The following is a 14,677-nucleotide window of genomic DNA, read 5'->3' as shown; positions in this document are numbered from 1 at the left end:
GCTATCTGAATCAGGCCTTAATCGAAATGTCAAGTTGTCACGTCACAATATAAAAATTAGCGACAGCAGGTCTTTGAATATCGAGGAATAAAGAAAATTTATTATTAGATTCTGCAAATTCTGTGATATATTAATATATAATTATGTCTAACAATAATGTCACGTTGCCGAAAGCACCAAAGGATCTATGTTTCTCCGAGCTTGATTTCGTACAGGTTTGACAAAAATTTCTTTAAATACTTTTATATATAGTTTTGAAAGAAATAGATACAATATTCTCTTTTATTCTTTTTCTGCTCTGTTTGTAGGAAAATTTTGATGTCGATAATTTTCTACAAGATCATAGAAAAAATGGCAAACTGGAAACAATGCGTGATGATCTTGGCATGTACTTGAAATTACTGAGATCTGCTATGATTGATTTAATAAATAGAGATTATACGGATTTTGTGAATCTATCCAGTAATTTAATTGGGCTTGATAAAGCCATAAATGACTTGCAAACGCCACTTGGGCAGTTGAGAGAAGAAGTTATGGTAAAATAAAAAAATATATTTGGAAGATATGAGATTACTTAAAAATTTAACAACACACGTTCTACAATCAGATAAATTATAAAAATGTTATTTTATATAATTGCAATATGACATTACAATATGCAATCTACTTTTTTTATTGGCAGCAAGTACGACAAGCTTTGGATGATGAAATCGCAGCCATCTCAACCAATTTAAAAGACAATCTGAAGATAAGAGAACGCAAACAAAGTTTGCATAGTTTACAACATGTATACAAATCAGTCAAGAAGCTTTCTTCTATATTGTCTATGAAAACGTTCATGGAAAACCCTACAAAAATCGACATTTTGGAGCAAGCTGCGATCGAATTGAATCAATTAAAATTTCATAAGTCTAGATGTAAATCGGACATTTCAGTTGGTCAAGAGAAAGTATGTATTTTTCATAGAAAAAAAATGGCAGTTGAGAGACAAATATATCAATCACTTTAAAATGATTATTTCACAATAGGAAAGTATAGACTTGGAAAACTTGTATCTAAATTGTCTGAATGAGTTATTCTTAGCATGTATATGTGAGAAGAATTTAAACTTGGCAATCCGTTGCCTTAGAACTTACCTTACCCTTGATAAAATAACAAACGCTGAAGAATTGGTAAGGCATGAACTTGTAAGACCATTAATTTATAATATAGTTAATGAGGAGAACCTTCAAACTGATCCGCTTGGTCTGCAAAGTATTTATCACAGACTACTGAATATTCTAAATGTGGAACTAAAACAATTATTAGATATTACACTACATCCTGAGAGGTATTTATATATTATATCTATATAATTGAATATATCATTAATTTATGTATTTATAAATACATATGGATTTTATTAATACATTGTTGCAGAATATCTGTGAAAGGATTTAATTTTCTAGTGAACAGCTTTTGGGCTGAAGTTGAGGAAAAGATTGAGCAATATATAAAATCCATTTTTGCTCCAGGAGATCCAGTGTTATTTCATAAAGTAAGTAAAACGTTGAAAGTGTGTAAATAAAATACATTAAAAAAAAATTTAATTATTTTTAATATATCAATTTTAAGAATCTTTCAAGTTTTTGCAAAAATTTTAGAGATATACAGCTACACTGGAATTTTTAACAAAAATGGAAGCGGAGTGCGTTACATCTGAAATTTTAATGACACTGAGGAATCATCCACAATATAAAGGTTTTCTTAAGAAATGGAATTTGCCAGTATACTTTCAAATTCGATTTCAAGAGATAGCTGGTCATGTGGAGACAGTATTAGTTGAGCCAGTGTCGCCAGACTCGATCAAAGGTAGTTTGATCTCATTGACACAAGATAATTTCTCGCTTCATGCGACTGATGTGGTTTGGGATAATCTGCTAAGGATTTGGGCAGAAAATATTTATTTGTACCAATTATTTCACAAGTGTGTATCTTTGTAATAATTATTTTTTTATTGTAATTCTAAAATGTCTTCTTATAAAACTAATGCATTGTTATTATTGCCAGGTTCTGGAAACTCAGTCTTCAAATATGCTCAAGGTATCAAACTTGGTGTCAAAGTGCAATGAAACAAGTATGTATTTCTTTTATACATTCATTTTATTATATTCTATTAATATTTTATATATTTTATGATTTATATATATATATATATATATATATACATATATAATACAAATTGAGAGCTACATAAATTTATATATAGAAAAAGTAACCAGAGCTTTATATTATTTAAAGGTATGGCCAATAATAAATGAAACCAACAATTCAAATGACTCAGAGCATTCTACAAGATTAAATTTTTTAATATATCTGTATACTGATATAAATAAACTGATAAATGCATTGCCATCTTTTCTACAAATAGTACAGTCAAAAATTAAAAATGAGAATGTTGCTATATTAAAATTATTAGAAGGTATAATATTGCATAACAAACACAAAAAATGATATTATATAAAATATTATAATTATTTAGTTGATTGCATCAATTTATATATATTGCAGATTCTCTGGGTGAAACATCAAAAAATCTAGCAAACTTGTTACCTTTAGTTACAAAAGAAATCGTGAACGAGCTTTCAGATCAATGTGTAACATATTTGAAACAAGTTAGCGACATTCCCAGATTGTTTAGAAGGACAAAGCGAGATGTGCCAACTAAGCCTTGTCCTTATGTAAACAGTGCAATAATTCCTCTTGCTAATTTCTATGTAGATTATAACAAAATCATTCCTGAAACTGTTATTCTCTGGTTAGAATTAACTTTGTCTTCACTAACAGAAAGGTAAATAATAATAAATCAATTCATTTAATATATAATTGTGGAAAGAAAATTTGAGAAGATATATATGCAATAAAAATATTGGATCTTTCATTTTAGTTATTTGTTATTCGTTACTGATGTGTTGACGTCTGTACAAAAGACTGAGGAGAGTTTAAGAAGATTAAAAAAGATTCGCGACAAATCTACTGGAATTTTGCCTTCAGAATCACAGGGTACTAGCGATGACGAAAAGATACGTATTCAACTTAAGGTGGATGTGGACGGTTACGCAAACATGGTAAGGAAACAAATATGTACCCACATTTATATTAAAATAGACTTCCATGTCTCATTATTTATATCTTTTAGATCAAAGATCTGCATATCTCCACTACCAACATACATCATCTGCAAGAATTAATAGACGCTGTAGAAGCAGCTATTAAGAAATAAGATTTTCATAGCAATAATTTTTAATTGTATCAAAATGTGCTGTTCAGAAATGACAAACATGTTATCATTTCGTCAATTATACCATTATAAGTCGTAAATCATTCTAACAGTTTGAAATTTTTAAAAGTAAAATACGAAATGTCTCAAATTTGAAATGTTACAATCAGATTAGTACGTTGAATATTTATTATTTATACATATTCCCAGGGATTTTATTTTGTTGTATATATTTTTTCTATACTATAATGTATATAAAAAAACCGCTTTACGTAATTCTTGCATTGTTTCCATCTATATCTTGTATCATTGTTATGATAATAAAATTATTTATACAATTAAGCATTGGAAAAGAAAAGGTATCAATTTGAATGATTTTGCATTCATCACGTTGAGATATATTTGTCTTATAAAATTTAAAGATTTTTCTATTTTTCCATACACAAAATATAAGAACAATCTGTATAATAAATTCTAATCCCAAGAGTCACTTGTCAATAATTCGATTGTGTAGTTCGCGTCCTGATGAGGATAGGTGGGATCCCACCAATCTAAGATACGGTACTCGGTAACATCACGAAGTATAACTTGATTGGTTAATGTACTAGGAACATCCGATGTTCCGAATCCAAGCTGAAGTCGATGTTCTCTAAAGCCGGGCATTAAATTCATAGATACTGTTTGCAAAACTAATCCGATTACCGGCGGTAGCATACTATATTTTAAGCAAGTTACCTACAAATCGTCAAATATATTAAAATTATTATAAATAAAAAATATTTATTTTTCTACTCGAAGAATAGAAAATTGAAATATTATAGAAAAATATTTTTTACTCGAGAATTTATAATACAAATATAAATATCATGATGCCACATACCCTAAGCACTTTGCAACCTTCTTCGGGATTAACAGCCACATCTTCCAGCATTTCGAGAAATTCAGTTTTCTTAGTATCACATTGTTGTATATTTTGCTTTAACGGATTCTTACATATTTTGGAAATCTCCTTCAGTTTAAAATAAAAATACCATCGTATTTTCCCTTTCTGTAATATATCATGTTTAAATGTTATCGTGTAGCATAAAATGAAAAGATTTAAATCCAATATAGTTAAAAAATTACTGTTTAAAAAACTGATAGTTAAAGATACATTACAAAAAACAGCTGTAAGTTTACTTAGGAGTTTAAATGTGAACAAAGAATTATTTGTGACTTACTTTATGCCACATAAGAGTGCATTTTCTTTTCACAAGAGAATGTGGTTCCTCTTGTCGTAAGTAAGACATATCGTCTACTTCCCGTTGTAATAGTGATGTGAAATAACTGTAATGTAATGCCCTGATAACGCAAGCTCTTAATCCATGTAATCTCATACATTGTGGCTGCAGATGCTCGGGTAAATTTGGTACAAATTTGTAATATCTAAAATAACAAACTAATCATACATTGCTATATAATATGCAACTACATTATATAATGTATATCATATTAACACAAGTATAATTAAATATCAAGTATATTACATATGCATTAATGTATAATATCGCAAGATGATAAACAATAAAAAAAACTTACGATTTATATAAATGAAACCAAAATTTTGCAGTGGTGGTTACATAACAAGAACTTTTGCAAATCCGTGCAAACTTTCCTACTGCTTCGGGTCGTATATATTCCGAAATAATAAACCATATGTCTAATGGATAATCAATCCCTATTCAACAAATAAAAGTTTTGTTATACAGAGGAAATTTATAATTCATTATATTGAAAAAATATGGCATTTTATATATTGCAAGTGATATTCTATATATCCATATTCATTCTAGACATTTTTTATTTAGTATTACAGAATATTTCACTTACCTTCTTCTTTATCATTATCCTCCTGACATTTTAACTTTCTCCTATTCCTTCTTGTATTAGTACCAGACATAACTAAAAAAAGAATTAATGTAAATTATTTACCGTACTCATTTATTGTAATATACTTATCATACTTGCTTCTGTGATTACTTTCTATTACATTACTTTGCAATAAATTCTCTTCGTCTATTTTGTCCCATGCAGGTTTTTCTTCTTGTATCGTTGCTTCTTGTTTTACTAAATAAAATTTAGATAATAAAATGAAAATCACATGTTTATAATATTGAAGAAATGAGAATACAAAACATTGAGATTAATTCAAACGACTGAAATCTTTATGTACTTTCTCTCAAACAATAGTTTAGAGATATAAAATAAATCAAGTAAATGGTTCTCTAACCTTCATTGGAGACATTTGTAATAGATTTCTTGAGCCTTGCGCGGATTCGTAAAGTATTAGCAAAGTCGTCAATGGTCACATCTACGCTATCAAATATTAAAATAATAATTATTTATAAATACAGTAAATTATTTATCCACAGTTTTTATGTTTCAATTTCATAATATATATATCAATATTTATGTACAAAAATATAACATATTTCTTGTATATAAAAATATAATTTTCACGAATTTTATTAAAAAATTGAATAAACGCATCTATATTTATATACAGTCGTATAGAATAGCCGTGTTAAAGTATCTTACATTAAATTAATTTTGCCACGCATATAGATTTACTTAAATACGTATGTATATATACGTGATAAGAGCGCACTTAACCTCCTACAAGGGTGTCGGTTTTCCTTGTCGTTGACTTTTTGCTCGCTTTCTTCCGCAGAGTGGACATCCCGCGTATTTTCCGACGTGGATTTTACAAACATACAGCGATCAAAAGTGCTAATTAAATCAGGTACGCATTGCGAGGAAATGAAAAATCTACGATATATACAGATATATACACTGATAACGCTGACGTGCGTATTAGGCACCCATGCTCAAAACGAGAATAATGATCTCGCATCGCGAACAATCTCTTCGCTCATTCTTTTCCGCGATTCTCATAACCGCCGTCAATCAACGCCATCAAAAGATGGAAACATCACAACGAAACATCGTATCACGCATCACAGCTGTCAGACGTCAGGCCAAATAAATCATGGCGACCATAGACATAGTATATCTAGACCGAGCGTTTGCCTTTACTTAAGGAGTGGGGGCCGATGCCCACGTACTTAAGACGACCCAAGACCACACTTAAGACGATCTTGGATATAAGAACGGACTATGAATACCGGCCATAGTATATCTAGACCGAGCGTTTGCCTTTATTTAAGGAGTGGGGGTAAAGATGCACGTAGAAAAGGACACTCTGTTTTATGCCCCTTGTGTCCTCTCTTGCTCGCACGTAGCATGGCGAAAGTGAGCGCTATGCTATGTGCGAGCGAGAGAGAACGCAAGGGGCACGAAACAGAGTATGTCCTTTTCTACGTGCATCTTTACCCCCACTCCTTAAATAAAGGCAAACGCTCGGTCTAGATATACTATGTCTATGGTCCCTAGATTATCAGAGAGGCGCCAACTTGTTCCACTTTTTGATTGGTCGATTAAAATAGCCGCCATGTTAGAATACAAACGTCATACGTACAGCCTGACAGCTGTCAATCAAATGTGGTTGTATTAATATTAAAAGTTTAAATAAGTGCATATTATAATTTCTTGTTACCACGGTAAGTAGTGCACTGAGCGTCGTTCTATCTTTGTTATTTACTGAAAGTTGAACAAAGATAGAACGACGCTAGTGTGCACACGAGTGATGTTTTCGAACGCGGCCCTGACGTTTGTGTGTTAAGATGGCGGCGGTGGGCATGGTGGGAGTAGAGTTGGCACCTCTCTGATAATCTAGGACTCTAGTTACTTCTATCGATCCTTAAGCCCGTATTAGATTACGCATTGAAGATTGAGATTCAAGATTAAAATTTGACCAATCAGAATAAAGAAATTTTAGTCCCTTTTGTTCTGATTAGTCGATTGAAGAGATTGAAGATTAAAGATTGGAATTTGACTAATCAGAACAAAAGGGACTAAAATTTCTTTGTCCTGATTGGTCAAATTTTAATCTTGAATCTTGAATCTCAATCTTCAATGCGTAGTCTGATACGGGCTTTAAAGCCTGTATCAGCTACGTATTGAAGATTGAAATTTGACCAATCAGGATAAAAGGAATTAAAGTTTCCTTGTCCTGATTGGTCAAATTTCAATCTCAAAGCATAGTCTGATACAGGTTCAGTCGAGTATTCTCCTCATACTTGATCGTGATTGGTCAATTTCTTAAGGCTTAGAGCTTAAATCACTATTGTAGACCGGCACTAAAGCCTGTATCAGCTACGTATTGAAGATTGAAATTTAGAACCTCGGCTCTCACTCCTCAACACTCGGTCTAGATATACTATGTCTATGATTTCAATAATACCTGCATCTTCGAATATTCTCAAATAAATTATGATGTTTATGAAATTTGATTAATATTAATCTTATATTTCTTTAGGTCAACCTCACGTTTGGATGTTATACAATTGATTCCCATAAATGAGAATTTTGACAGAACATGTTCATCAGCGGTGTTAATTCAAACCATAACTAGAGAATTAACAAGGAACACTGCGATTGTTTTGGCGGAAGACATTAATTCCGGTCACTTCTTGCGATGCGATGTTATAGTGGATGCAATTTTTTCCCTAAATCTCATTACTACCACAAGAGAATTGTATATCGAAGATATACCCGAAGCATTCGAGGTACGAGCGTACGACGAACAGGGAAACGAGTTTACGACTCTAGCTGGCATAGAATTTCTATGGGCTATTGGTGATACTGACAAACGTATATTATCTGATAATAAATCTACGATTAATGTATTACGCTTTATGACATATGAGGAGTCGCAGTACGAAAGACCTGCTAGTGTAGCTGTGTTAGATAGCATTGGCAAAAGAGGTCATATCGTTCTGATAGAAGGTGTTAGGACTGGTACTGCCAAAGTATCTGTTAGATTACCACATTCTGAATATAAGCATGTTCCATTTATAGAACTTGAGTTGATTGTCATTGCTAATTTAATCATAATTCCACCGGAAATAACAATAATGGCTTACGACAGCTTCAAATATAAAATAATGCACACTCGTCAAGGACGCTTGGAAGAGATTAGTTTGCCCTCGAACCAGTATTACCTGGAGGCCGAGAATTCCGATATATTGGAAATTGATAACGACCGTGATTTTGCTTATGGTCTTAAAACGGGACGTACGAAGGTATTTTTGCACGATAAAAATGTCCGCGAGGAGTATCCAGTCATTTTACCTTCCGCTACAGTTAATTTACACGAGGTGGCTTACATCTCTCTCTCTGTTCTACCAAACAGAAACTGGGGATTAGTATTGGGTCACACTCACGAAATCATTGTTGAATTATATGATAACAAAGATCATAAATTTCATATCGGGGAGGGCGTGGAAGTCTCCATGAAGATTGACGAGCAGTATTTTGAGCCAAAATCGATCACGCAAAATGAAACTTATGCCGTCATAGTACCGATAACTTGCGGAATAACAGTCGTGGAGGCGACGTTGCGGGGTATAATCGACAAACGTGGTAAGAGGATTGCGTTTGACCCGCAACCATCTACTAGAGCCGAATTCACGATACATACACCGGTCGTAATTCAACCTCGCGTCTTAGCCGTTCCATGGGACATCGTTAACAAATCCAGGTGAATTAACTTTGATATTGTTAAAATAAATATCAAAGACGTCCGTTTCTTGTTAATAAATATATTTCTAAAATTATTAACTTGTAATTGTAAATTACTGTGGAGAAAAAAAGATTTTTGTTTGTGCCTTGTTATATTTTTATATTTACTTTGTTCTAGATTTGATATAATGTTAAGCGATAGTGACTGTCTCACAAAACGGCGGTATCAGAATCCTGTCGGCGGGTATAGCGGATGTGGCTGTCACGATGGCGAGGAATCAATACAACAGGGACACAGCGAAGATATACGTATTATCACCTTCGAGGCTGAAAATTATCGAGTATAACATGGAAGCGGCTATAGGAGAACCAATTCACCTGCATGTCGCGTTATTCGGGAAACTGATCAACGGCACCGATGTCAAAGAGATACCCTTCAGCGACTGCAAAGATGTCAATCTCGAGGTGTATATTCCGGATGAGAATTTTGTACGGACATATGATAAAAACGTACAACCGATTGGTGCTGCATGTGCCGTGATAACTGTTGTAAATTATCGCTCTATCGGGACGTCTGACGTGACCGTGGCATATAACGTGAACGACGATAATGCGATCGATCGTTTGCTAACGGACAACGTCACTATATCGGCATACGAGCCGCTCATAGCGATACACCCAGAAAGTAAGAAAACTTTACTTTCTGTGGGATCCTCGAGAAACGTGGTGTTTAAAGGTGGACCACTGCCGTGGACGAATAAATCTCAAGATTATTCGCGGGAGATATATCTGTCAAATGAGCAGATTGTCGAGATGGTAGAATACGAGGACTCATTAAATGGACCGTTCGATAGAGCTGTCTTCAAAGTAATTTGCAAGACGTTAGGCGAAACGGCGCTAACGTATACGGTGTCGAACGTGCCTCTGCTTGCGAACTGTCGACGCACTCACGCGTCGGAAACGATCGTGATTGTTTGCGGCAAGCCCAGATATATCTATTTGCGGCCAGAATTCATGGACAATGAAAACTGTCCGATCAGACAGAATGCGGACAAGATAATCGCGCATAGTGACAAGCCTTTAAGAATCTCTGTTATCGTCAAGGATGAGGATGGCAAGCAATTTGACAATATTACGAGCTTAAACGTCGAATGGAACCTGAAACCGTCTGGTAATGGCGTCGTGGAACATCCTTCCGGGACGATAGAGGAGATTTGGACGGATGTGAATGTGATTTTGCCGAAGATTCATTATCAGAATATTATCTTCAAGAAGCACCACGGTACTCTTACGATATTTGCAACTGTCACTGGCTATCAAAAACTCGTTCTTAACAGACTCAAGATCACGCCGGAATGGCCGCCGTTCCCCGTCGAGAACGAGAGAGGCGGAGTAGAGACTCCGCTGATAGAGGCTTCCATAGAGACGATTCTGGTGAATGATACTGTTGTTAGCCCCGACAAATTGATGATTCTAAACGATTCGAGCATGAAATCGTACTTGCAAGTCAGCCAAGGCTCGGGTTATTACGAATTCGTCCTCAGTTCAAACCAAATAGCGGACATTCGGTACATGGATGCGACGAGAACGATCAGCGTAACGCCAAGGAGACCAGGCGTGCTTCGTATGACGCTGGTAGATCTCTGTCTACCCTCGAAATCGGCGGAAGTGTACTTGGAAGTGCAACAACTTGCTACAATCGAAGTCGAAATTGTGAATAAGATTGAGAAGGGAAAGTGCGTGACAGCCGCGCTGAGGCTATACGATACCAACGGCCACGTCGTGAGGCTGCCGTCTCCCGACGCGTTGGATTTCCGCTTGGAGATCGATAACAAGTACCTCGAGATTGAGCAGTTGCCCGCCAATGAACAGGTTACTGCGCCCTATGAACAAATACTGTACAAGATTCACGGCGTATTGGAGGGCGAGAGTCAGCTGACCTTTGTAAAGAGGGGCGACCGCGAAATACGGAGCGAAACGATTACCGTGCAGGTGTTCCTGCCGCTCCGAATACAACCGAGAAATCTGACGATATTGATCGGCACCATTTATCAGATGCAGACCGTCGGTGGTCCACTGAACGCCGAGATCGAATATTCGACGGAGAGCGGTGATATTCTTCGCGTCGATCCTCGCAACGGGATTCTCGAGGGGAAGTCGGCGGGTCGGACGCGGATTCGTGTCCGCGCCGTCGGACTTGACGCCAAGGGCAACAAAGTGGTAGTCTACTCGGAAGATCGCGCCGACATACATGTACTACATCTCGAGGGAGTGAAGATCTCGACTCCTGTGAACCGGGTGAAAGTGGGAGCGACATTTCCCCTTTGGGCGTTTGGCATTCCCGATTATCTGACGCCGCTCATCATCGGCTCCATGCAGCTGCCGCTGAGCTTCGCCTGGTCGTCGAGCGATTCTAGCCTGCTTACTTTGCACAACATGTACGAGGGTACCGGCATCAACGTCCGATATCAGAATCAAGTGTCGCTGAGGGCACGGGCCGTGAGTCCGGGCGCAGCGACGATCCATCTGAATGTCACCGTTCCGAGTAACGTACTGTCCAGCAAGAGCGACATCACTTACACCACGTTTGTAAAGATCGAAATCTTCGAGGAATTGCGCTTGATTGATCCAGCAACAGCGAGTTCGCCGATATTAATGTCGCCGAATTCTGTCCTGCGACTGCAAACAAATCGTGACAAGCATGGTACGACAGCTTATGAGATTCTGTCAAACGCTCACGGCATCGGATTTACGGAAGATGTTGTGTCACATGCCTTAACGCCCGCCCCGAGATCCACCGTAACCGTGGACAAGAACGGGGTCGTAAGAGCCGGCGAGAATCTCGGCCGAGATACGATCGTCACCATTACGAATACGGAAGCATACAACTTGAGGCAATCATTGACAGTTCTCGTCGAGGTCAAGCCTATTCACTACATGATGCTCTCCTTGAAGTCCAAGCTGCGTATACGGAACGGCGAAGAATTGAATATGTTACCAAAAGGAATGAAATTGGAGTACGTTATCGAGTACTACGATAACGTAGGGAATAGATTCCATGCCGCTGAGGCCAATGTCAAGGCTACGTTGAATCGCGCCGATTTAGCAACGTTCATTACATCGGGCGATAGCATTGTCACCGCGAAATTCCTCGAGAATGGCGAATTGGTCGTGAAAGTCTTCAACGAAAAGTATCCCAACGTAATGTTCGATTACGTTCACATGATGATTGGCGACGTCGTGTTCCCGACAAGGACGACTCTGACTGTCGGCGACGTAATATGCTTTTCCATGCCGCTCCTCTCGTCCGACGGGGATCCGGGATATTGGCAATCATCCGCGCCTGAAGTATTATTGGTGGATCCTATTACCGGTATAGGTCGTGCCCGAAATGTCGGCCAGGCCATTATAAAGCACAGTCTCGCCATGCATGTGCAGAGTGAGATAGAAGTCAATATTCTACCAATTTCACGGGTAATTACAAGTTACAGAAAAGTATAATAGTTTTAAAACAATATATTTTTTTATGTATGAAAAAGAAAGAAAGAAATATGACATTGTAAATCTGATTTTTTATACAGGTATCTATCGTTCCTCTGAGAGGAAGGAATATCACTGGTACGGAAATCTTTAGTGTACCGCTCGTGCTGAAGAGCAAAGATGAGGAAATCAAAGAGAATAATGTGTTGGCGAGAGGTCTAGGTGGTTGCCGTACGTTATCATCATTCACGCTGAACGCGTTTCCCTATACGTGCAACGTGCAATTTGTCTCGTCGACTTTGTCAATCGACGTACGGGATCTATTCCTCGTGAAGCCACGTTTTGATATCGTGACAGGTCGGTTGTGCAGTAATTTCCATGGTAATAATGATAGATGAGCGTCGGTTATAACTATCTCTTTCTCTTTCTCTCGTTATCATAGGTTTTTATTACTGCGACATTGTATCAATGGCTTCTCCAACAGTAGCCGCTAGTATATTAGACACCCGTATTCAAATCAGTGCCCGAAGCCGAGATATTGAATCGGCGGCTTTAGAACTCGTCTATTTACCGCCTGTGTATGTCGACGCCAAGGAAATTGTATTCATCACCGCTCAAAGTGGCGCGCCATCAACGACGGTCGAAGTATATGGACTGCCGTCAGTATTACAGCATCTCACTGTAAGTAATTTTTATATGAAAATCTTGTAAATATATATTTGTTTTGCTAAAATTTATACATAATTAAATAATGTCTTATACATAATAAAAGTTATTGATAAATCTTATCATTTCTTATTTTTAATCAAGATTATGCTTGCTGAGAACTTGAAGTTTGTCTTTTTACTCTGTCCGTTTATTTTATGAAATAACACTGCTAACTTTTTCATTAGATTGATGTACCAGATGGTGTAGTCGTCATCTCACAACAATATATCTCCAAATCTACAATGCAATATAAACTACGTTTAATGCATAATCAGGATGAGATTCAAGGGCAAAAAATATTCATTGCGAATGATTTGACCAAACAAAATGTATCTGTAAGTAAGCTACACATGTGTGTGTTTATAAATACATTTTTTTTTGCATTGCAGAGATATAATTATTATTACGATATTACCCGTTTCTCTTTTTAGCTGCACATACGCGTGTCAAGGCATAATCACTTCATCCCTATGTCTGGAGTGCAATGGGTGAATTATATATATTTCCACAGATATACGCTAGGAACATTTGCTGTTATTGTGATTACAATCTTCTATGGTAAGATCAAATTCGAAATTCTTCAACTTGGGTATTATTTTTATTAATAAAAAAGGATATTAGCATTATTAATATACCTATGTTTTTCAGTATGGAAACATAGGGTGACGAGTATTGATTTAGCAGTCAGGAATAGAAGCATTTTTGGTATGCGTTTTTTCAACACTTAATGTTACCATCACAAGTCTGCTTTAGTGTTTTTGCATGTGCGGCATTTATGTGTGATAATGGCAATTATGTATGGATAATGGCAATATATTCTTTTTACAGCTGATAAATCTCCACCAATGTTGAAGAAAACGGTTAGTGGTCCATGTACGACTCCCACTTCGACAGGTAGACCGTCAACTTCGCCGTTAAGGCCATTCTCAGCGTTTGAATCGCCTGTTTATGGCGATCCGCGTAGTTTCGGCACACCATACATTAGAAGGAGAGATATATGAAAAAATCTCAAATGATATTAGACTATTCGATATAACATTGAATATATACGAAGGTCAGATCTTCGAATTATTGACAAAGATCGTTAAAAAACATCTGCCCCGACATTAGTTAAGAAACGTTCAATCACGATACTTAATTTTGTGAGAGTAATTCATTACATTCGTTAACATAAAATGGCCCGATACACGTAATATAATTAATGTTTCAATTAAGTTACCTTCGTGATAAATGCGCAATCGTCGCAAAATCGTGCCTTAAAATTAAAACTACTGTCATTTTGTTGTACACAAAATCATAAAAATATTTTGACATTTTAAGAAAAAGAAATTTTTCAATTTTTCATATAATGTCATATTTATATTTTTGCTTAATGCGATAGACTATGATATCTACGCATCATTCTATTGTATAATTGATATGTACAATAATATTGCATATACATACATACATACATATATATATATATATATAGACATATACACACAAAATAAATGACACATGCAACACGCGCTTCTCCACTCTTAAAAGAGGCATGTTAAATCAATACTCGCAAAGTATTGTGGCTTTTTTTCCGCGATGTCGATTGGTTATCTCGACACTGCGCTG

At 36.2% G+C, this 14,677-nt stretch overlaps 3 protein-coding genes across 5 annotated transcripts; 2 read left to right on the top strand and 1 right to left on the bottom strand.

Moving 5' to 3' along the window:
* The first annotated feature begins 6 nt into the window (after positions 1-6).
* On the top strand, positions 7-3,606 carry LOC115234814 (conserved oligomeric Golgi complex subunit 2). Its single transcript, XM_029806157.1, has 11 exons — positions 7-215; positions 309-536; positions 683-949; positions 1,029-1,330; positions 1,420-1,537; positions 1,644-1,966; positions 2,050-2,116; positions 2,281-2,461; positions 2,551-2,830; positions 2,927-3,107; positions 3,179-3,606. Exons 1-11 carry the CDS (start codon positions 144-146, stop codon positions 3,260-3,262), a joined length of 2,103 nt encoding a protein of 700 aa, XP_029662017.1. The 5' UTR covers positions 7-143; the 3' UTR covers positions 3,263-3,606.
* LOC115234816 (transmembrane protein 183) lies at positions 3,121-6,313 on the bottom strand. Of its 3 annotated transcripts, none has more exons than XM_029806160.1 (8): positions 5,912-6,313; positions 5,529-5,614; positions 5,267-5,365; positions 5,129-5,200; positions 4,838-4,976; positions 4,480-4,684; positions 4,140-4,307; positions 3,121-3,217 (listed from the first exon to the last, which is right to left on the bottom strand). In XM_029806160.1, the coding sequence occupies exons 1-8, from the start codon at positions 6,010-6,012 to the stop codon at positions 3,134-3,136; spliced, it is 954 nt and encodes a 317-aa protein (XP_029662020.1). In that variant the 5' UTR covers positions 6,013-6,313; the 3' UTR covers positions 3,121-3,133. The 3 variants fall into 3 exon arrangements, with proteins under 3 accessions (XP_029662020.1, XP_029662021.1, XP_029662019.1); XM_029806161.1 differs by lacking the exon at positions 3,121-3,217 and adding an exon at positions 3,632-3,908; XM_029806159.1 differs by lacking the exon at positions 3,121-3,217 and adding an exon at positions 3,641-3,994 and having other exon boundaries at positions 5,529-5,609.
* Positions 6,314-6,981: 668 nt separating this feature from the next.
* Positions 6,982-14,258, top strand: LOC115234822 (nuclear pore membrane glycoprotein 210). Its single transcript, XM_029806167.1, is given in 9 exon segments — positions 6,982-7,010; positions 7,677-9,019; positions 9,078-12,355; positions 12,463-12,718; positions 12,804-13,042; positions 13,255-13,404; positions 13,501-13,627; positions 13,718-13,774; positions 13,898-14,258. Coding segments are annotated over 9 exon segments (5,652 nt in total). The 3' UTR covers positions 14,071-14,258.
* Positions 14,259-14,677: the final 419 nt, after the last annotated feature.

Source organism: Formica exsecta, unplaced genomic scaffold (genome assembly GCF_003651465.1).
Source record: "Formica exsecta isolate Colony F162 unplaced genomic scaffold, ASM365146v1 scaffold209, whole genome shotgun sequence".
In the NCBI taxonomy this organism is placed as follows: domain Eukaryota; kingdom Metazoa; phylum Arthropoda; class Insecta; order Hymenoptera; family Formicidae; genus Formica; species Formica exsecta.
Note: the sequence above shows the minus strand (reverse complement) of the source record. Positions and strands in the feature narration are given on the sequence as shown.